The 23,867-nt window shown below is 34.3% G+C and overlaps 1 protein-coding gene across 1 annotated transcript in view; it reads right to left on the minus strand.

The window, feature by feature from the left end:
• Positions 1-23,867, minus strand: part of LOC142344989 (uncharacterized) — a 72,296-nt gene that overhangs the window by 6,014 nt on the left and 42,415 nt on the right. The window contains exons 7-11 of the mRNA XM_075397073.1: positions 20,449-20,620; positions 16,980-17,628; positions 12,099-12,347; positions 6,084-6,297; positions 351-575 (exon numbers count right to left, since the gene is read on the minus strand). Coding sequence (XP_075253188.1) covers positions 351-575; positions 6,084-6,297; positions 12,099-12,347; positions 16,980-17,628; positions 20,449-20,620 — 1,509 coding nt within the window. The remainder of the gene's footprint in view (positions 1-350; positions 576-6,083; positions 6,298-12,098; positions 12,348-16,979; positions 17,629-20,448; positions 20,621-23,867) is intronic.

A 23,867-nucleotide genomic window follows, 5' to 3' on the forward strand; every position in this document is an offset into this window, starting at 1 on the left:
TCGCAGCAAAAAAATGTTCCTAGGCATTTTTTATCTCTGGAGTTCTGTCATGTAACTCATCTGCAAGACTTGAAGAGTTTCGTTGGCCAGTAGAGATCGTTAAACTCAGAAAAGGACAAAACAATCAAAAATTTTTAAAACAATTGCAAATTTTAACAAGATCTTGCTAAAATTTGTGATAATAATATATTCAGAACCATTTCATTGTCTCAACAGACTTTTCAGTGTCCCTAAGTCACGCCTTAAATAATCAAGCCTTAAATAAAAAAAATTGCAAAAACTTGAGTCATTAAAATATTGATCACTATTCCATTAACTCTAGAAACTATGCAGCAGCTGAATATCAAAACCACAGTGGATGATTTGATTCGCGATTTGAGTATCTCGCGTGAAATGATTTCAGCTGCATCGGCAGATAGTTTATTTTTCTCTGTATCTTCGGGGGTGTAGTTGATAACAGTGTCTATGTTTGGGTCGAGTATGTATCTCTCGCCTATTTCTGTCTCAGGTACAAATCGGTACATAAGCCCGTATGATATCATGATTGACATTGTGTATTGCAAGCTCTCTTTTTCCTAAAATAGAAAAGCAAACTTGAAAAAGTATAAAGCAAACTTAAGCATTATCAGAGAAAAATCATAATTTTGCAGCACAAATGTTGAGTTTTATTTACAAAATCTTATCAACGTTAAACAGCAATCAAGGTAGGAAATTTAAAACTATTGAGAATGTATCTATAACTAATAAACTCGGTTATGCAGGACCACCATTGAAGCTATTGAGTATTTTTGAAGTGGCGTAAAAACATTAAACATAGCCTAAGAAGCCACCGCTGACCCACTTGACGCAAATCGGGATTGAAACAGAAAAAGAAAACATATTCGTCATAGTGCCGGAAAATAGCCGCCATTGATTCCCATAACCCGGCTTGGGATTGAAAGAACAGAAGGAAATAGAAAAAAAAACTGATTAAAGTGAGAAAATACATTTAAAGTGCGAGCTTTTTTTTTATTTTATTACGTTGTTAGACACACTGCTGTTTCTTAATGGGAGGATACAGGATATATCATCAATACTAATAAACATTAGAGATGGTAACTAAGATTTATAAGAACAAATTTCAAGTTGTGGGCATCTAAAAATGGGCTTTATGGGTTTATCTCATTTCTACTTTTGATTCTGTTTTTGATAATGAATGTGTTTATTTCAGATTGCTTTGCTGAGAAACCACTGTTTAAAAGCAGTGTGAGCAGGATAAGAGAAAAGTTAAACTAGCCTAGAAAAGTCAAAAGACTTCACGCAAAAACATAGTACAAGTGCTGAACTGGCCACTGTAGCTGGAAACTCAAAAAACAAAAAAACTCAAAAAATTGCATATACTATTATCAATTTGCGTTTTCAAATTTGAAGTAACAAAAACATTTAGCTCACAATGGTCAAAAAGGTAATTATGTCTTGCATACGACCTCTATGGACATTGATTAGCGTCAATTTAAGACTGATCGATCAAAGAACTCGAAAAATGACAACGTGAAAATGTGAATTGCAGCACCATTTTAGGCTAAAAATGAATTTTTTTAACCGTGAATGAAGGCCTTCTCAGCAACTGCACCAATCTTAACACTTCATGGTCTAATAGAACCAGTTATGGGCCTCTAATGAAACTTAATGCCCACTGTGTGATACCTGTTTATCTCGTTTTGAAAGACCAAAGTCATGGAAAATGTGTTAAAACATCTTACAAAAAAGACAGAGCACCTATACAATCCAATTCATGGATTGTAAAAACCAGGAGCGCAAAAATAGCTTGCTGAGAAGATGAGAGCGGCTATTAAAATGATCAGATAGAACACGCCAGAATATTTTCAAAAGCGTCAAAGTGGTCTGAATTGGTGTGGTTTCAGTTAGATTCTAAATTTATTCTTATTTCAACTTCTAAACTGAAGGCTATCTGGCTTAATACTAATGCCAGCTAGGAATCACTCTAATGAACTTTCATAATCTAATGCACTATACCGGGCTTTAACGGTTCATCTGGTTTTGTTTGCTTTTTAATCTTGACCGTATTCACTACAATGCGTAATTCGAGGAGCAAAAGAATTCAAAATCTATTCAGTTAAAAAACAATGGACTGGAAATTCGTGACTTATGTGAAACGAAAAAGGTGATCAAAAAATAACGAATTAGAAAACGTAGCTGGATAAGTCCTGGTGCAATTCAAAGAGTTTTCATTGACCAAACAAAATACTCGACCTAGAAAGAACAATGAACGGATTGAAAAAATCCTAACAAAAACCTAAAACATTAGCAAAGATCAAAGTCAAATGGCCGAAAAGGAACAGAAAATCTTAATCGTTTGAACTTACTTAGCAACCGATCATTGATCTGATGATTAATCAGATTGAACTCATTATTGATCAGAGTGAAATACAAACAAAAAGTACAACAAAACTAAACCGCAAAAGTTTTCTAATAGTTTCTGAAAGAAAATTGAGTCAGAGTAATGAAAAACACTAGCTATGAATTCACATAACAAATTATTGCCTGATTAGCAAAGGATGAGGACTGTCATTAATGAGACTAAGTGATAAGACAAAACATAACAAACTAACGTCGGGCGAATTGCTCTCACACGACCGGCGAGCGGTTGGCTTCGTCAGTAGCTAGCCGCGATTTAGCAAGGCTAGCTTTAGATTAAATGAAGGGGCGTGAGGTGAGGGTAATAGATGATGACCTCAAGCCACGTAACAGCAGCTGAAGTGCGGCATCCACAAAAGAGTTAAGGAAAGAGAGAGAAATAGTGCGCGAGAGACAAAACGTGAAGGAGATAGAGAAGGAATGAAACCCCAACCGAGAGAGAGAGAGAGAGAGATACTGAGAGAGAGCGAGAGAGAGAGAGAGAGAGAGCTAGGAAAATTCCATGATGCAATTCAACTCTGCAGCTTGTAGTTTTCTAGCCTTGTTAGTAATTAAATCATAAAGAAAACACTGAAAGTGCACAATTCAACAGAAAAGTTTGCACATTTCGCAGCAAAAAAATGTTCCGAGGCATTTTTTATCTCTGGAGTTCTGTCATGTAACTCATCTGCAAGACTTGAAGATTTTCGTTGGCCAGTAGAGATCGTTAAACTCAGAAAAGGACAAAACAATCAAAAATTTTTAAAACAATTGCAAATTTTAACAAGATCTTGCTAAAATTTGTGATAATAATATATTCAGAACCATTTCATTGTCTCAACAGACTTTTCAGTGTCCCTAAGTCACGCCTTAAATAATCAAGCCTTAAATCAAAAAATTGCAAAAACTTGAGTCATTAAAATATTGATCACTATTCCATTAACTCTAGAAACTATGCAGCAGCTGAATATCAATACCCGGAGGAAGTCCCTGGTGCCCAAAAAATATTCAAAAAAACTGCAAACATTTTTTCAAAAATTGTTTAAATTCGTGAAATTAAAATCTTGAAAAACATTCCAATACATCTATAAACTATACACTAACCTCTATCAACTTTAATCAGCCTCTATTTTAGACTGTTCCCACAAAAAAATTCAAAATATGACGAAAAAGCACAAAAAACTTTAACATTTTGGGCTTAAAAACTCCTAAAAATGACCTTTTAACCTTAAACAACGGCCGTGCCGGTAGCTTCATTACATTAAGCACTTGAACGACTACTAAACGCGGCTAAGGGCCTCTAATGAAACTTAATGCCCTCTGGACGCTACCTGTTTATCCAGTTATTAGGAACGAAAAGTCAAATGGGTCAGACAAAAAATCGGTCAGGCCAAAAATCGCATTAAAAAAAGACCAACAGGACTAATATAAATGCAACAAATTTCGTTGGAGAGCATTTAAAAACATCTTCAAAACTGTGCAAGACATACAAAAACATAAATACTATGAAAACAAGTTGCGAAAAAGTAGTTAAAACTTTTACCTATCCATTGAAAATAACAGATAGCTTTCTTACTAAGACTAGCCATTGAGGACCTTAAAAAGCAGCACAACAAAAAGGACTACAAGAACGGTAAGGACAAAAAACCACTGATAATTTGTTAAAAGAAACAGTGTGCAAGTTATAAAAACCATTATTTCTCGTTTGTTGAAATCAAAAGATACAACTATGCATCATTAGAACACAAGCAAATTTTGAAACCATGAGCTAAAAAAATCAGGAGAAAAATACAGGACAAAAATAGAACACCAAATGCTGCACGTAAAAAAACTTGCTTTCAAAAACCAAGAAATTGTTGAAATAGCAATTTCACACTGAAATTTAAAGGAATTTTGAAACAAAATATAGCTGGCAGATTGCCAGAAAATAGCCGCAACAGCTTTGTAGACCTGCAGCCTCAAAAAAAAGCTGTAAAAGGACAGACCAAAAAATTGGTCTTTTCATTGAAGGCTGTTGTGTTATATTTCAATAAAACATCTGTATACGTTTTTGCTGCCTCTATTAGCTGCTCTAAAATAACCTTCATTTGAAGTGACACACACGCAGTTGACGCTATCTCTTTGAATTAATGTAAATAAAAGTCAATTTCAAAGTAAATAAGTCATTTTTGAGAGTGAGGTAAGTCGTGTGACCAAAAATTTAATCACTCGAATGAACGAAAAACTCGCTCCATTAATTGCGAAAAATGACGTCACGCACGCGTTTCAGTTGAAATTGCATGAACGAATGAACGAAAAATGGTTGTGACGTCATATGGTCGTAACAAAAATCTTGACGACGAAATAAAAAACATAGCAGGACAAGTCCTGGCGTACAATTCAAAGAATTTTCATTGACTAAACAAAAAACTAGACCTAGAACGGACTATGAGTGAATTGGGAAAACCATTTAGAAGAAAATCCTATCCAAAAAATCGACAAAAAAGTAGAAACCAAAGTGAAATTGCCGCATGTGAACAAAAAACCACTAGCGAGAAAGCGAATTTTTGTTCAAAAACCGTTTTCTCACTCTACGTGAACGCAAAAGAAAGTTCTAGAAGAAAACGATCAAGCAGAAATCTTGCATAAAAAGACAAATACATGTACAATTATTGCTTCAAACTTCGTTCAAGGCCAATTATGCAACTCTTCACTCAATTGCCGCATATTTTCCACCCAGGCATTTCGCCATTTCACAAACGTTTGCGATGCAAAAACATACCGGGCATATTGCAGAAAGAAGTGCCGTTTGATTCTGATGACCCCGATAGAAATTGAAAACACCCACAGATTGCCAGAAAACAGTCGCCATTGATTCTCATGGCCCCGATTAGGAATGAAACAAAAAAACATAGCAGGAAAAGTCCTGACGTACAATTCAAAGAATTTTCATTGACTAAACAAAAAAAACTAGACCTAGAATGGAATATCAGTGAATTGAGAAAACCAATTAAAAAAATCAGATGAAAAAAACAAAAAAAAACAAAAAATCAATGTCAAAATGCTGCATGTGAACAAAAAAAACTACTGTCGAGAAATTAAAATTTAATTCAAACAAAAAAATAGGCCTAGAAAGAGCTGTGAATGGATTGGGAAAACCATTTAGAAAAAAATCCGATCCAAAAAATCGAAAAAACCGTAAAAATCAGAGTGAAATTGCCGCATGTGAACAAAGAATCACTAGCGAGAAAGCGAATTTTTGTTCAAAAACCGTTTTCTCACTCTACTTTAAAATTAGAGCGAAAAAAATTCACGCCACAAAACCACTCGCGTTTTCGCTCCATTTCCTGTTTCAGCGTGACCAAAATCACTACTCCAATTCGACTTCAAAAATCATGAAAAAGTGTGAACAGATCTTAACAAAAAGACAGCGCCCCAATACAATTCAAATTTTTTGAATTGTAATAAACCAAGAGAAGGCCAATTATAGCCCAAGCTACCGCTGAGCGGCTATTAAAAAATCACTCTTCAAACCTACTCGATTTTTGGGACTAGAAAAAGATAGCGCACCAATACAATCTAAGTCCTCTGGACTGAAAAAAAGGACAGCGCCCAACTAATTAATAATAGAGCCAGCTATTAATAATAGATGTTTATGTTCTAGCTAGGGAAAACGACAAGTTTCTCTAGTTAGTAAAGTTGCTTACTGATTCACTATAGAGAAGAGTGTTGACAGGTCGCAGTGTTGGCTTGATCATCCTGCTTAAGTAGGGCAGTGTCTCCATGACCATGCGAGTACCAGTGTCCTGTTTCACCAGTCTCTGCGAAGTCTCAAGCAACACAGACTGGATCAGGTTGCTACTCTTCTGGTGTCCCGCTCTCAAGTCCGTCAGCAGAGAGGGAAAGTTGATTTTGGGCTTCCTTCAACAAACCAACATGTTGTCATTAAAAGCGTTTTGAAGCAGTTCATCAATATCATTTGGTATGCAGTGAATAAACTTTTGTCAATTTGTGATGCATCTGTTCAACGCGCTCTTCATTCAGGCAGTTTAATTTGAATTTTCTTAAATGAAAGAATGACAAATTAGAATAGCAGAAATTAAAAAGTAAAGATAACTTGCAGGAGAAAGTGATATAAATTCTTGGGAGGGGGGGGGGCTTCAATAAAAATTACCAATAGGACCAAAATGATTGCTGCAAACTTTTTGTCAGGCAGCGGATGAACAACTATTTCAGAATACGAGGATTAGATATCAATCGAAACATTTTGCATGTTGAAGTGTTTCTGTGATAATCAGCCAGGGTTAAAGAAAATAAGAAAGTGACAGCACAGCGATAAAGTTAAGATTCAAGAACTATAAAAATTCGTAAAGGTACAGGTAAAGACCCTAGTAAAAAATTGATTCCAGAATTATAAACTAAACTACAGTCTGTATATTTTTGAAATTTGGCAAATTGTCCCAATTAGAACAATCAATTTCATATTTTAGGGGAAAAGTTACAACAATTGGATAAGAAAACAAATAACAACTCAAAGATTATATGACACTAATTCTGAGAAACATAAAGCGACTAATGTCGGAAAACCTGCTCTCGAACGATAGGCGGTGCAATTTAATTCAGAGGCAGCTGTAGGCTAGTAGATATATATTTCTTTATGGGTGCAAAAAAAAGAGAATCGGGATGGCTTCGCACAAGCGATCGCACAAACGATTTAAAAGTCAAGCATGAAAAGTCACTCGAAGTGAACGCGAAAGAAAGTTCTAGAAGAAAACGATCAAGCAGAAATCTTGCATAAAAAGACAAATACATGTACAATTATTGCTTCAAACTTCGTTCAAGGCCAATTATGCAACTCTTCACTCAATTGCCGCATATTTTCCACCCAGGCATTTCGCCATTTCACAAACGTTTGCGATGCAAAAACATACCGGGCATATTGCAGAAAGAAGTGCCGTTTGATTCTGATGACCCCGATAGAAATTGAAAACACCCACAGATTGCCAGAAAACAGTCGCCATTGATTCTCATGGCCCCGATTAGGAATGAAACAAAAAAACATAGCAGGAAAAGTCCTGACGTACAATTCAAAGAATTTTCATTGACTAAACAAAAAAAACTAGACCTAGAATGGAATATCAGTGAATTGAGAAAACCATTTAAAAAAATCAGATGAAAAAAACAAAAAAAAACCAAAAAATCAATGTCAAAATGCTGCATGTGAACAAAAAAAACTACTGTCGAGAAATTAAAATTTAGGCCTAGAAAGAGCTGTGAATGGATTGGGAAAACCATTTAGAAAAAAATCCGATCCAAAAAATCGAAAAAACTGTAAAAATCAGAGTGAAATTGCCGCATGTGAACAAAGAATCACTAGCGAGAAAGCGAATTTTTGTTCAAAAACCGTTTTCTCACTCTACTTTAAAATTAGAGCGAAAAAAATTCACGCCACAAAACCACTCGCGTTTTCGCTCCACTTCCTGTTTCGGCGTGACCAAAATCACTACTCCAATTTGACTTCAAAAATCATGAAAATGTGTGAACAGATCTTAAAAAAAAAGACAGCGCCCCAATACAATTCAAATTCTTTGAATTGTAATAAAATTGAACAGACCAACGTCGGACGAATTGTTCTCGAACAACAGGCTGGTTGGCAAAATTAAGAATTTTAAAATTTGCACAATTAAGAGAAATCTTATGGGTGCAAAATCTTACCAACTAGGTGAGGTCCGAACCCTTCGTTTAAGATGATTACAACTAAGATCAGTTTGAGAGGCTAACAACTAAGCTCGACTGGTATATATACGTTCGGTGCGTACCCACAATTAATACCGTCGCTTACAAGGTTCTGAAAGCACGCGTTTCAGACCTCGCAAAAAATCACTGAGCAAAGCACTCAAATGTTCTCGTAAAAAAAGCACGAAAACGGTCAAGCATAAAAATTTCCATGCACACATACACACACACGTTCGTTCGAGATCAATTAAAAAATTGTTTTAGAAATAAAACAAAACTGCACGCTATTTTAATTGCATTTCAAAGTTAGGTACACCGCTTTTTATTAATGAGAGGATAGAGAGATAAACATCAAATTCAATAAACAAATGAAATTAGTAATAAAACTAAACAGAACAAAGTTCAAATACTGGGTATCTAAAACTTGAGTTACTTGCTTATTTCGCGGGGGAGGAACTATATACTCAAACGGTTTCTTCAGTCAATTTTGGCCGACCGATATATTCATCGTAGAGAGCTGTGAGTGGTGTCATTAGAAAGCGCGTAGAATATGGAATTGAAAAAATGTTTTCTATTTTTGCTTTTTCGGGGAGTTAACGAGGTTGTAATGAACTCATAATGAACTTGACTTTTGAACAGTCAGAGCCATACTTTGTAAATAGAACGTGCAAAAACGAGTAAGACCAAGATAACACACCAAGACAATATGAATTGATGATTAACAACTTTAAGCAGAGTTATAGATGTAGTTGATGACAGAGGTTTAAAAATTTGTGAATAATAATAGACGGATTTCCGTTGTTTTCATTCACATTTTTCAAAATTTTTGCCTATATTTTCGTCATTTTTTTTCTAAAATATGTTAAAATTGTATTAAAAAAGTGTTGTTGGTTTGTTTTCGAAAGATAGAATTTTAAATCTAATTCTTGGCTCAAATTTTTGCAACTTAACTAAAAAAAATTTCTTCAATAGAAACTTGCATGAAATAAGCTTCTTTAGTCAGTTTTGCTTAAATTGTCCGAAAATGGACTCCTTAAAATTGCTGATACAATTTGATTCAACTCAAGCGAGGGCTAATTTACCTCTCCACTCTTTTTGAACAATTTCTGAGTTGAAAATTTTGGCGGTTTTTAGCTAATATATCTCCATAATTATAGAAACACCATCACTTTTCTTTGATATGAACTTTTCTGTCAAATTATCTATATCCATTAAACTGCGAATCTTTACATACTCTTAATGTGTGAAGAGCAGCAGGAAAGCTAGTTTAGGTCTGATCGAGGAATTTTGAAATCCAATAATAGTCCGGATTGTAATCAGTGGCTGTTTTTTTTAAAATCAAATTTTTCATGTTCAAAACAGAACAGAACATTTCATATCAAGGCTCACTATTGACAGGTCTAATTGGCTTCATGAACAATTGCCAATTAATGTCTTTGAACTTTTAAGTCGAAAGCTTTGCTGTTTTGACTTTTAAACTGAATTGTTTTCAAAATAAACAGGGGATTATAGAGCTTTGCCTATATTTTTCCCTTATTTTTTGGTCATCTTCAGCTTAATTTCAGCCGAGACAGGATGCACCTTCAACCTAACAAAATTAAAAACTCTATGGCGGCTTTACATTTTAAGTAAACCTTTTCTGGCTTCAAAACTACAAGTTTTACAAAAAAAAGATTTTTGGACGTTTGCCTATTTTTCAGGTTCTTTTTTTATGGTTTTGTCATATTATCAAATTATGATAGTTCTAGAAGAATATAATGGAAATTAATTCACTTTTGTCTTTAATTGCCTTTCTTTTTGTAGTCGTATGAAGATGAAGGAACCTGTTTAATGACTTGAATTGATAGCTGATGGCTTTCATGACTTGGAAAAAAACTGTTTTCAAAAAGTTTAAGTATTTCTCAACTGTGCGTCTTCTGTTCTGTTTTCTTTTTCGTTTATTACTTATTTTTGTTAACTAAAGGTCACATAACCTAATATTGGCGTCGGAAAAAAGTGTAGTTGAACAAATCTAAAGTTTTCAACGAAATGATTATGGTTATAAGGAGTTTGATACCGGTTTTACAATTTTTTCTTTTTTAATTATTATTGTCTGTATTTGACGTTATTTTTGTTAAGGTATGAAATTTTCTGATAAAAGACAGGTCTCAAGCACCTTATTAGGAGGATTCAATGAGTCTGAATAATAAATTTATGATTACTGATTTTGCTGATTGTTTAAATGACTTTAAAAATAATCTTTTAAAAAAGTATTTTGAATAATTGTTTGAGAAAGCAGTTCAAAATTGAACATATCTAATGATTCAAGTGAATTCAATATGGTCTCAATGCCTTCGAAACTCGTTTTCCAAGAAAAAAATGATCTTTATTTTTGTCTGTATTTGACGTACTTTTTGTAAACGTAGGAAATATTCTGACCAAAAAAGTTCTCAAGTTACCAATAGATAAGCATATTTTTATTTCAATTTATAGCTAATCATTTTCATGACATTTAAAATGATGGCTTTCCAAAAATACAAAACGTCGTGTTTATTTTGATCTTTTCCTGTCTACTTGTTACCCATTCTCATTAATGAGTGGTCACGTATCAATTTTTTGGCGTTCAAAAATTGTGCAACACCAGATTTCTTATTCGTAGGGAATAGATTATGGTTTTAACGGCTTCGACACGGTTTTCACGCAAAATTGATTTCTTTTTGTTTTTTTTTCTGTAATTGTTGTTTTTTGTAATTGTATGAAAAAAACTTAAAAAGACAGGTAGCAATTTATTATCTTATGGAGTTATGAATGATAGTATTAGAAACGTATTTAATGATTTCAGTTCATATCTAAGTGTTTGCATTACTTTGGAACCAATTGCTTCGCAAAAATTGAGCGAAATATTTATGTTAGCAGCTTTTGTTGTTTTTGTCTACTTATTACCGAGTATCATTAAGGACTGGTTCCAATTCTTTTCTAGTGAAGAACATTGAGGTAGTTATTTTATTTAGTTAACGTTTTATCTGCCGCTACATAGACTTTGTTATAAAGTTTTTCTACTTATAGACATCGACTTTAGAGTATCGTTTGTTGTTGTTATTTTATTTTCTTGTTCTTGTCTCCTATTCTTAATAATGGCAAATGTCCTCGGCCTTCTAAAGCGGCATTTTTAGTCAGCTGAGTGATTTGAGTTGGACGCAATTTTTTTATTGATACAATAGTTATTTTCGAAATATACTTGAATTTTTAAAAGTTTTCTATCCCATCCGCATTTGGTAGACATACGCACATTGCCGAGCCTCCTTGTTAATTGGTTATGCTTATCTAGCACAAATGGATGACAATATAATTATTGTGTACGTATGATCTCGTAGTATGTACCTAAATTTATTGACGATTTACCTTTTTAATTTTTTTGCAGAAAAAAGTGTAGAATTGGTAAATAAGAAGAAGTAAAGTACATGTTGAAGTAATTATACTGGTAAAGCAGGTGGCAATGATCGTTAGTACATACATTCAAAGAGAACTAAGAAAGGACCCGCTTGAGAGATTAATAAATATATACGATGAACGCATACAGTCTGAGGTATAGATCTAGGGAAGACCGGAAGTCCACGAGACAGAAGAACCATCTTAGAACCCAGTTAGTTAGAACTCTTTCTAGAAATTGGACCTTTCCTTGTCTTTAAATCTTTGTTAAGTAACAAATATCTCTGCTAATAATTAACAAATTTATGGAAATCTTTATTCTTTCTCAGTTCAGATTGATTGAATATTTCTTAAGTTAAAACGCAAAAATTTCTTAGTAAAAGACCAACTGTTATATCCAATACGATTTGCTTAAAAACGCACGGTGAAATGACTAAATAGCTACCATTTAATTCCCTAATTATGTTTAAAACGGCTAAATTCTAATATATAGTTTTTAGGTTCAACTATCTTAAATTACGCCCACTTTCCACAAAGGCCGAAATTTAACGTCAATTGTATATGAAAAGTTTTCGCACCTGTTAACAGCGCACATCAAGTGAGCAGCGACAGACACAAATGGAAAGAACTTCATGAGAGAGAAAGACTGATGACCCATGAGGTAGCTGTGAGTGATGTCATAGAATATCAACCAATCAGAAAGAAGAGCAGGCACTAGCAGAGAGGCAGCGTCTCTAAAGGGGATCTCGGGGTAGTTGTCAAATATGCCAGAGATCTGCTTATCATACTCACCAGCCATTGACACAATCGAGAACATTTCAGAGAACCTAAACAAATCATTTCGTAAATCAACTTTTTATACATTCAGTTCTAGTTACTTCGTACAGTTTTGATATACCAAGTAAAATATTGCGTTTTCTAGAATATTCCCCACCCTTTCGATTAAAAAAACCTTCACAAAATCTATCCCATTTGTTGTCCCACCTTTCTACCCCTTAATGTTTCATCTTCATTCATTTAACCCCGATTAATTCACCCCTCCACCACTTCACTCCAATTTTGATTTTTTATATAAAGAGAATAATTTTAAATCAAAATTAGGGATACATAGGGTTAGAGAAAAGGGTTTTGGTGTGAAAGTTTCCGCGGCCAAATGATGAAGGGTAAAAAAGATGTGAAAAAATATGGGGGTTTAAGTTAATAGGATGAAAAGAAATAGAACCGTGTCATTTCTGAATGCCTTCGTTTGCGTGGGGTGTTCTGAATTTAATTTTAAGTTCAAAGTTTCTCTTTTGGTGGGCTCCATTGCATCAGTTTCGTAACTCGTCTAAAGAGCCGTTCAAGTGGTTTTCGTGTTCTCTGCAGGCTAAAGATTAAAAATCTGAGGGCGTTGCCTGTCATATGTAAATGAATATACCGTGCACGTTGGTGGTTTGCCTATGTTATACGGGGAAACCCTATGTCTGTTCTCAGTAGCCCTTCAAACTCGGACCAATTTTTGTCTGACCTTCCTTGAAATGGGTTTAGATAAAAGTGAGGTGGTGCAGGTCATTTCGCGAAAATCATTTTTTAAAACAACCGTTAGTTGTTTTTGAAAGATGCTATTGATTGTTCCTTTCATAATTACATCTGATTTAAGATCAGTTTGCTCCCATGTAACACATTTGAACTGGAAATAAACTAAGAAAAATAAAAAATCAGTGTAAATTTATTCATATTTTCAATTTTTGTCAAAAACTTTTAAATGATTTTTTCTAAAAAGCAGGACAAATTAATTCTTTTGCTAGGTGATTCGACAAATACGCTGCAGACAAGCGTATCCCCTCTCAGTGGTCATATGACAACTCTGTTTCTAGTTTCCGTATGTTATTAGTATTTGAAACGAGTAAGAGAATTATTCGAGATAGAGTTATCGGGTGTTGTTTTGAAGTCATTTCACTCCTAAGTCATTTCACCCCGATTTTAATCTGCAAATTCATGGCTCATAATTGTCAGGAAAATAAAGCAAACTACTCAAAAGTTAAAAGCAAAACTATAACAAATAGCTAAATAGTTATATCATCTAGTCCCTATTGGGGCAATTAAAAGCAATTGAAAAGTGGATAGAACATTTCTTGTTTCATTGCATTTTGAAATTAGCATGATAACTACCGACTTTGAGCTCACCATTGCTACCAAAAACAAAGAAATATTGGTTGTAGAAGCCCATGAGTTTTATGTTAAAAGAGTAAATAAGTTTAGTACTCCCTGGAGTTACTCAAAAAATCAAAGCTACAAGTGCCGCGTTTCCGTATTTACACAAGATAGCCAACTTATTCGCGTAAACGGAGAGCACAATCATAATGCTTCTATTGGAAAACCCGCCACAAGAAAAGTTATAGAAGATAAAGCCCTGAGTGAAAACCTAACGCCCGCAGCAGCCGTAGCTTCCGCAATTTTACCAGTAACCGACGTTCTCTCGACACAGTATGCTTTGCCGTCAAAGCCCAATTTAACACAAACATCGCAGCGTTTAAGAAAAAATATGCAAACCGTGTCAATTCATGAACCTTCGGACCGGCATTTCGATATACCCGAAACATTTAAAGAGTTTATGCGGCATGACAGCGGAAAAGATTACCAAGAGCGTAATTTAATTTTTGGTGATCCCTAATGTGATATCGGTTCTCGAAGGTTGTAAGTTTCGGCTTGTGAACGAACATTTAAATTATCTCTTAAAAACTTCTACAAAATTTACACCCTTCACGTATATATTCTCGGTAAATAACTGTTTCATCCGCATCTAGATACAACAAAATTTACAATGCACTTATTTACATTTATAGAGAGATATTTATACATTCATACTGCAATTTTTGAACAATCAGATTGTCTAGGGAAGAGAATCATGATACTGGTTTCAAACCTCCTGTAATTTAGAGGGGGTACCGGCAAAAGAAACTTCAATGGGTGCAAAAACTTCCCAAAAAGATGGATCCGAACCCCCATCTCGCAGTTTTGCGTCGGTGATATTAACCACTAGCTACACAGACCATGTTCGGTAATCCCTCACAACCGCTTTTAACAACACACTTAATTTCTGAATGAGTGCAATATCCATTATTAAAAAAATTCAAAAATCACTAGAGAAGTGAAATCGAAATAAGAAAACGGTCAAGCAAAAATTTTGCATACATAGCTGGCAGATTGCCAGAAAATAGCCGCAATAGATTCGTAGATCGGCAGTCTAAAAAAACAGTAAAAAAGACAGACCAAAAAACTCGTCTTTTCATTGAAGGCTGATGTGTTATATTTTGATTAAAAATCTGTATAAGTTATTGCTGCCTCTATTAGCTGATCTCAAATAACCTTCATTTAGGGTGACACACACCCATTTGACCTTATCTCTTTGAATTAAAGTAAAAAAGTCAATTTCAAAGTGAGGAAGTCATTTTTGAGAGTGAGGTAAGTCAAGTGTGACCAAAAATTTAATCACGCGCATGAACAAAAAAACTCGCTCCACTAAGAGCGAAAAATGACGTCACACATGCAATTCAGTTGAAATTGCATGAACGAATGAACAAAAAGTGGCTATGACGTCATATGGTCGTAACAAAAATCATGACGACGAAATAAAAACATAGCCCGAAGAATTCCGGAAGCGACTCGAAGCAGCAAAACTTCGCAAACAAAACCGTAATTGCAACAGAAGCCATTACCTTTTGTATTAAACCATTAACTCACTGCCTCTCCAGGTCTTCTCTAAAAATTGGTGAAACTTAAACTACTGTCACCAAGCGAAACAAAACGCAGCAAATTTTTATATTATTGAAAACGTTTGGTAACGTTAAAAAAGTCCGAAATAATTAACATGGTCCAAATACTTATAGGCTGAAAAAGCTGATAGGGCTATCAATTGCCCTCAAATAATTAATTCATGATTCTAATCTCAAAGATCGCGAAAGCAAACGGCAGATAATAATCTTAGAAACTAAGTTGAATGTTTTCAAAAAAGAATGCTCAAAGTTAGGAATCAGAAAACCACTACAATTACACTTTTAATCACTGCAATTAAGAAAAAAGAGCATAAACTTCCGCCTTGTACATACGCTAGAAAATATGATTTCATACTAATTCAAAAATTAAATTGATCATAGAAAAGACACCAGCAGCAGAGGAATATTAAAAGGCAAATAATCGTTTAAATTAAAACCAAGGCCGGAAGAAAGTTAGAGTAACCATTAATAAGTGGATCTTTTGGAAAAGTCTTGCTAGTAGACTCTCAGTACTGACAAAGTCAAAATACCGAAAATAAAAGTAGGTGCCAGCCCGAAGCTAGAATGATACTAACTAGAATGTGAAGAATATGGACACAATGTAAGGAACAACGTAACAAAATGATATTCTTGATTTTTGAAAGCTAAAAATCAAATTTAAAAAAATCAAGAAAAACGAATACATTTCATTATTAAGCATTCGAGATATAGAAAAGATAACCAGCCATCCGATACAAAGATCTATCCTCTTGAAGAGAACTCAAAAAATGGAAAATAGAGAAAATACGAAACATCGGAACATTTTGCAAAAAAATGGTCAAAAAAACTTAATACTGCATTTGTGAAAAAGTTTTACCTATTTTTCAAAAACTTAACTCCAAAAAATGGTCGATTTTTCATTGAAACGGAATTAAAGTCCATCATGTTGCACAAAAAGACTATTTAGAGTAATGAAAACCAAAATTCAAACAAAAAACTGAAAAACCTGAAAAAATCTACCAAAATCGGATTCTCATATGTAGAATTTTATAAAACAAAATTACATTGAGGTAGAAAGAGTCGTTGAGTATATGAATTATTGAAAGGAAGTTGAAATATTAACGGATTTTTGACAAAAAAGACGCTTAAAAGATCCAAAAATGAAGAAATTAATAGAAAAAAGCCAAAAAAAAATAACTAAAAAATCAAGAATTATGTGCCAATTTTGAACTTGAAACGCATCTTCAGGCTCTGCAAAACACTGTGGTATCAATTTCCGGGGTTGACATTTCAATATAGCATCGAATAAAAATTATTTCCACAAAAAACCAAATTACAAGCAAAAAAACTGGGCCACTTAGACGAAAAAACGGCTAAAAACGGTTATCTATATGTGCCATTCAGTCAAAAAACTACTTTTCAAAGTCAAAAAGTCATTCACTAAACGCGGCGCTCAGAAAAAATTAGTTCACACGGCAATTTTACTCACTATCACTTTTAGGTCAAAACAGCGTCTGAACGAATAGTACTTCCGGTAAAAAAAAAACCTTAAGAAAACCAATACTCCTCTTCGAGTCGTAAAAAAAACCAAGAGAAGGCCAATAATAGCCCCAGCTATCGCTGTGCGGCTATTAAAAAGACACACACGTTTACAATAATTGCTTCAAACTTCGTTGGAGAGCAACTGGCAAGTACCGATTTGATGCTAAAGGACGAGAGACAAACCTGAAAGCTGTCTGATTACTTGTTGTAGCAACTTGTTCGTCATTTGGACCTCGTTTGGATCTGGGCATTGTGAAAATACTCGACCAAATTTCATACAATCCTTTTTTCACATTCTTCCGACCAACACCCGCCGCTTTGATAGTCAACGTCGAAACAACTTCCGACTTGTTCTTAATAAACTCAAGAGTATTAATGCAGCTTCTAATATCATTCGCAGCGAGCTCACACAAATTCATTAGACTTGTTTTATCAGCTCGTAAATGCTCTCTACGACAAATGAAAGTCAGCCGTGACGTAAGTCGAGATACTGACGTCGGAGGAAACTTGAGGACTAGAGCTTGTTGTCGCAACTGACGAAGCGCTGGAACGTATGGATCATTGCATATACAAACAATAGGTCGTTTTAGAATTCGAGGTTTCTTCCCTTTTTTGTTCTTCTTCGCATTATTTGTAGATTGAGTTCCATTGACAAAGTTAAGCAACACTTTGATCGAAGCTTCCGGTGCGCCATCGATTTCATCAATGATTAGGCATTTTGGTCTGTCCTGCTCAATTACAGCGGAACTGCTTTTTCCGAGCGATGGCTTGCTCTTGTCAATTTTGGAACCAAGTGCAATAGATCCACTTCCACCCATCTGTGTCGCATTTTCTACAGACAAGAATAGAAGGAGCTACCTTTTGGGGATAAATTTGGCAAGCAATATCTTGGTTAATATGAATCGTGCGATAGAAAAATTTACAACTTGAGAGTCCTCAGAAATTAAAGAAAAGTAACGTCAAAGTGCACTTTAAGATTAAGATTTAATCAATAGGTCAAAATTAATCAATATCAATATATTGTAAATCCTGAAGTCATTAATGAGACTTCACAGTTACAAGATGGCCCATTAATGTGCGTTCGCACAATGCTTCCACCTGTCTCATCCATAGCTTTAAAACAAATGATTTTTATAGGCGCTTGAATATTAAATCTGATAGACATTTTAGAACACAATGTCTATCAGATTTAATTTGAGAACTAGACATTTGAGAAAACAATTTTTGACTTTTAGAAATAGACTGGAATAATTTCTCACAATCCGGTTGACGAAACATTTTCAATGTTTGTAAGAACAAAAGATTTAACGGCAACTAACGATTTTACCTTACGATTAAAAATTTTGCCAAAAAATATTTCTTTTTTTTTGAATAATTCTATCATTGCGAGAAAAAACTGTCCTTCAAAAAACGTCAAAAAATTAGGTCCACTCCAAATCTACATCTTCTAATATTGTTGAGATATATAAATATCTATTTTTATATGTGAAAACATAGGAAAAAGAACAACATACAAGCAAAATAAATAAGCCATCTTTTTTTACAGAAATCTTTAATGAAATTACGGTTCTGCCATGTAAGTTCACGAAAAAAAAGGAAAAATCAGCAGATAAAAATCTGAATATTGAACAGTTATGAAACCAAAAAACGGATGAAAACAACACAATCTTACATAATACAAAAGTCAAATGATAAAAAGAAATCGCCGAGAGTAAAAATATTTTTCCATAATGAGAACTAAAAGAAGTCAAAATTATAGATAGTAGAACCAAACCTACTTTAATCTAATCCTCTTTGCTTTCTACGCAAAATAAAGCCAGCAGACTGCGAGCAAACAGCCACCACTGACCCCACTAAACGATCTTGGGGTTAAAACAGAAAGAGAAAAATTGTGAATAAAAACGACAGCTCATTTGCTCTCGTATGTCAGGCGGGGAAATTGAATTTATAGAGTGCTTAGCGTCTAAATGTATTATGGGTGCAAAAAACGCCCATACTGTGTTTTGAACCCCTCACCTCCATGTTGTCAGCCTGACATCTTAACCACTAAGCTACAAAAGCTTTGTCTCTTTCGCGTGCAATCGCTTTTTTATTAGCAACAAAAAATACCTCAGAATGAGAGCAAATTAGATTACTCAAAAATGACATTCTTTACCTCTCGTGAGAAACAACGGCTAAGAGAAAATTTGGCATACAAAAAAGACATAAATATTCAAAACAATTGCTTCAAACTTTGTTGGAATAAATAGCCTTTGGGAGGCTGACGGCGGCTATTAAAAATTGAATGCACTGAGTCAATTAAAAATTGACAAAAAACGATAATTCGAGCACAGCAACGAATATTTTGATAGAGTTATCTAAAAATTAGAGAAATTTGATTTTGATAATGATAACACAAAACTCAGAACATATTAGAGAGTAGAACATAAGACTATCAATAGCCAGCGCTAACAAAAAACTAGTTAGAACTAAAAACATTACAAAAGTATGGAAGATCGAAGCAAGTCTGAAAAGTTCATTAGGTCAAATAAATGTCACGGGATTCGTCTAGTGAACCAACAACGACCAGGAACAAAAAGTGGTTGCTCTGGTATTATCTTTCGTCTTCTTCAGTTGGAATTGAAATAAGAAAAAAGAAAAACAGCTTGTAACAAAACTTTGCATTGTTTAGTTTATTTCATTCAAATTTTTTTGTATAGACAAAAAAATATTTGTCAATCAATTTGACAGGTATTTTGCGTTGTAGTTTCGATTTGATTAGAATATCTGTACAGAATTAAAAAGATCTTTTAACAGAAAAAATAGAATGTTTAATTTATTACTGCATCCATTTATTTTTTATTGAAAAATTTTTCCCCACCAGAACCTAAAAATTGGCAAAAACTTCACTTTTCGACGTGATATCATATTTTGTTCTCTAAAATTCTAACTAAAGAATAAAACAGAAATTGAAAAACGTTGTAATAAAATTTTTTAACTTGCTGCCCGATTGGAACCATAAACTTGCTAAATTTTTAAATGATTTGAAATTGGTTTGTACAGAATCTTATAGCTTATTTTTCTTTAGTTAAATATTCTTTAGTTTTGAACAGTTTTTAATTTTCTCTATTCATGATTTTAAGTAAAGAAACTAAATGAAGAAGACAGCCGTTTATAAAAATTCATCATAAAAACAATGGTTTTGTTTTCTTTAACCTAAAAGTGACAAATTAAAGAAAGTCGCGTCAAATACTTCAGGAAACCTTTCTCATCGAACAATTGAATCCAAAATATTTGAGCTGAAAATTCCAATCTATTTTCAGCAAAAGCATAAAAAATTATTAGAAATTACTTAGAGAGGAAAAACGGCTCAAAAATTTAAACCTAAAGTCTTAAAAAAAACACGAAATTCGAGAAGCCATTCAACTATTATAGTCTCTGCTCGACGGACTTTCCAATGATACCCATCGTAGCTTTCTACGCGAATCGATCTGCTCAAATTGACTGAAAAAAACAATTGAGCATATAGCCAGCCCCTTCCCCCACAATCGGTGCCGGAACAACACTCCCTAAATTAGGACCAAACTGTCTGATTTTTCACCAAGTACTAATTGGATCAGTTACAAAACTCTCAAAAAGCTGGCAAAGCTAATTTTAATATGTAGGATTTTACCAATGATTTTGGCAAATAGTTCTGGACTGCGATCATCACTGGCATTGACCTCTATTACATTGTATCCGGCATGTTTTGCCAGCACATGAGCCAGAGTTGTCTTGCCCAGTCCAGGTGCCCCACAAAGCATACAGATTTTGAACACTGGCTGTCCCGTCACAGGATTGATCTCCTAGAAATGGAAAGACGTCAATGGGCAGAGATCTGACCACGCGACTGTGCAAACTTGATGCCTGGCACAGAACAAACGTAAAAAATTTAATTTTGCGATTATCGTACAAATTGGGTGGCATATGTAATCAGATTTTTGACTCCTTAACGAAGGTCAGTTAGTTAAAATATCGCGCGGTATTTCATCATTGATTATCATTTGTTCAGACTAGTAACGGACAGCACTGGCTGTTAAGTTAAACACAATTAATTAAATTTATCCCTCCTAAAGTCTAAGGGTAGGTGGGCTGTTAAATTTCAATGTCGTTTCTCACAAAAGACGTTATTACAATATAGCATATATAAGAGTGAGGGCGATGCATATCCGAACACTATGCTTGGGAAAGCGTCATACATTTTGAACAAATAAAGGCAGAAGCCAATTTCAGCGTAACACTTGTTGCAAATGTACCAAAATGTTGTATTTATTTACCACTTCATGTCAACAAAAATTACGCAGTAGCCCCTAAAACGCGTAACATATAAGGCACCTCAGGTGTCATTTTGAGGACTTCGAGTGAAATCGATCTGAAATCTAACAGTTGATTTCATGATACTTCATATCCAGGTATTATACAAATACAGTGACGTTAACTGTTTACAATGACTGTATCCGATAGGCTATTGTCCGTTATGAAATCACAACTTATGAGCTAATTACCCTGTCAATGAACTCACAATATATTTATGAATCTCTTGTCAATTTCATCAATTTTATTATTCTCCGATGCTTTCACTTTCACGCACATTTTCGAAATGAGTGACAAAAGCGCAGCGTGTGTGTTTAGCAGTGATGAATGAAGTTTGTTTATGTCAGTGTGGTTGCGAAGGGGACTTTAAAAATGACTATTCTACTCGCGATCCGCACAAATTTCTCAGCCCAGCTAGAGTCAAAGTATGAACAAAAAGTAGCACCCTTTGATAGAGACGCTCAATTGATACTGGCAACAAAGTCTTTTATAGTATCGATTTCAACACGTCAACAAATCCGCAAATTATAGAAAATATCAAAATCACTTTTCAAAAGATCCCACACACAAAATGTGTTGAGTGAAAGGTGACGCCATTAATAGCACAATAGCAGTAACTGCACAAAATGCAACAGAGATTATAAACAGAAAAATAGGGAATCTTGTGCCAACTTTTGTTGACATCTCTGGATCACAAAATAACAAAGACGCAAAAATTTAACTGTCCCAATCTGGAAAGTAATGCACAACTAAACAAAAAGTGAGCGAGAAAACCGAATTTCAAACTCACAGGATTCGATCAACTTACAACAGCCTCGTCCAAAGAGAAAACAAGAAAAATTGTCAAATTTTTAGGGTCAAATGGATGTTATCTTAAATGGAGTTTAACTTTAATGATTATGGAAAATAAGTTTCAGGAAACCGTCATATCAGAATCGCTGATATGACGGTTCGACTTGATCCTTAAATATACTCGATTCGACTTGATCCTTAAATATACTACCGACTGCCATTTTTATGATCCGTTAATTCCAAAAATAATTCATTAACTAATTTGCAGAAGGGAATTGGTTATTTTGACACATTGGGTAACTTCCCATTTGCTAAAATATCCTTCAAGCAGTGATATAGTGGCAGCCAGTGGTATAGGGGCACGCCCTGAACCCCCTCCCGCTCCAATTAAAAAGCAAATGGGTTTTTCAGAAACTTTCCTTAAGAACCTATCTTATAAACAATTAATTCACTTCGAATCTCTTCATGCTCATAATTCAATTTTCAACATGCAGGTCCAAACTGACCAAACTCAGAGTACCACTTTGATATATCATAGCTTCTCAATTTGGTCTCGCAAATTTTTTTTCTGAAAACAAGTTTTATTCCTAAGTTGATGAAATCACTGTTTGCCTGCTAAATTATCACAAATTGCATTTTTTTTCTATTTCTGATACATTGACCGTCAAACATTTCAACTTAACAAATTTTTGCTTCCAGTCCTGTATTCACTCAATAAAAGAAGACATTAAAAATCAAAGAACGTTTGACATTTTTTGAAGAAAAAATTGAAACAACTTTTAAAAAAGATTTTGTCACAAAAATATATTGGCTGCTGTATTTTTGACGGGACCTTTTATTCCAAGATTAAAGAAAAACTACTAGCTAAACAAATGTATTTTTTAAACAAATAGAGACGCATTTTAATGAAAAACTTTATTTATATACCGCAATCGACATATTTCGATTGTTTCCAAGTCAGAAAAAATTTGTTCTTCTGACGGTCTGATTCTGGGATCATTGTTAAAAACTAACTTGTGAGCAAATTTCCGAAACCTAGAGCAAGTTCTGCTATCCTAAATATCTCTTGGTTCCGTCTTTTTCTCTAATGTCCTCAGCATTAAGGTCTGAGATTGAGTGAAGGGTTTTCTAAACCCCATACACCCCATTTCAGCCACCCCATTTTTCCCAGCTTCTTTTCCGAGATATAGCTTCTTTTCTTGTAGTTGCTACTCAAATCTTACAGTTTTTCTATCTATTTACACCACTTAACATTTTCGAGACTCCTCTATCATAGATTAGTATACATTAGTAACTGATTGGTCCCGCTGTGTGTTAAAATGAGCTAAAATACCCCCATTCAAATCTCTGGATTCTTTCAAGGCGTACCCCGCTTGGATCTGTCCAGAAAAACCCCCATTGACATCAACATAACGGGTTCGTCACTGCAGACATTACAGCCCCCATTCAAATTCACTCTTTTAATGTGAACAATTAAATTAGATTACATACAATTCAAACAGGGGGCGATCTTAGCTGTGAAAAGTAAATAAATTGTTGTTGTTTTTAATCTAATTCCACTCGACGGGGCGCCGTCATGGCTTATAAAAAGATACTATCTGATTTGTAAGCTGGCTTATCTAATATCAAAACTGCAAAATAAAAAGGCAGAAACATAATCAAAGAATGCTGTTTTGTTCTGCTAAGTACTCAAATTTTTACATAGAAAGATAAACCAAGATTAACTTCACTTAATAGCAAAAAGCAAAAAATTGTTACTTGCAGACAAATTTCTACACAATTTAAGGAGCAAAATGGAAAAGTATGATAACAATGAAAGTAACAATTAGCAGTTAGAAAAGGAAAACTGTCCATTTAAATGTTGAGACTTCAAAACAGAGGAAGAGATAAGCCAAATTGCTCAAACTGCACTTTCAAATTATCATCAAACACAAACTAAGTAGAAGT

Source organism: Convolutriloba macropyga, chromosome 8, assembly GCF_964194025.1.
Source record: "Convolutriloba macropyga chromosome 8, txConMacr16.3, whole genome shotgun sequence".
NCBI classification, from domain to species: Eukaryota; Metazoa; Xenacoelomorpha; order Acoela; family Convolutidae; genus Convolutriloba; species Convolutriloba macropyga.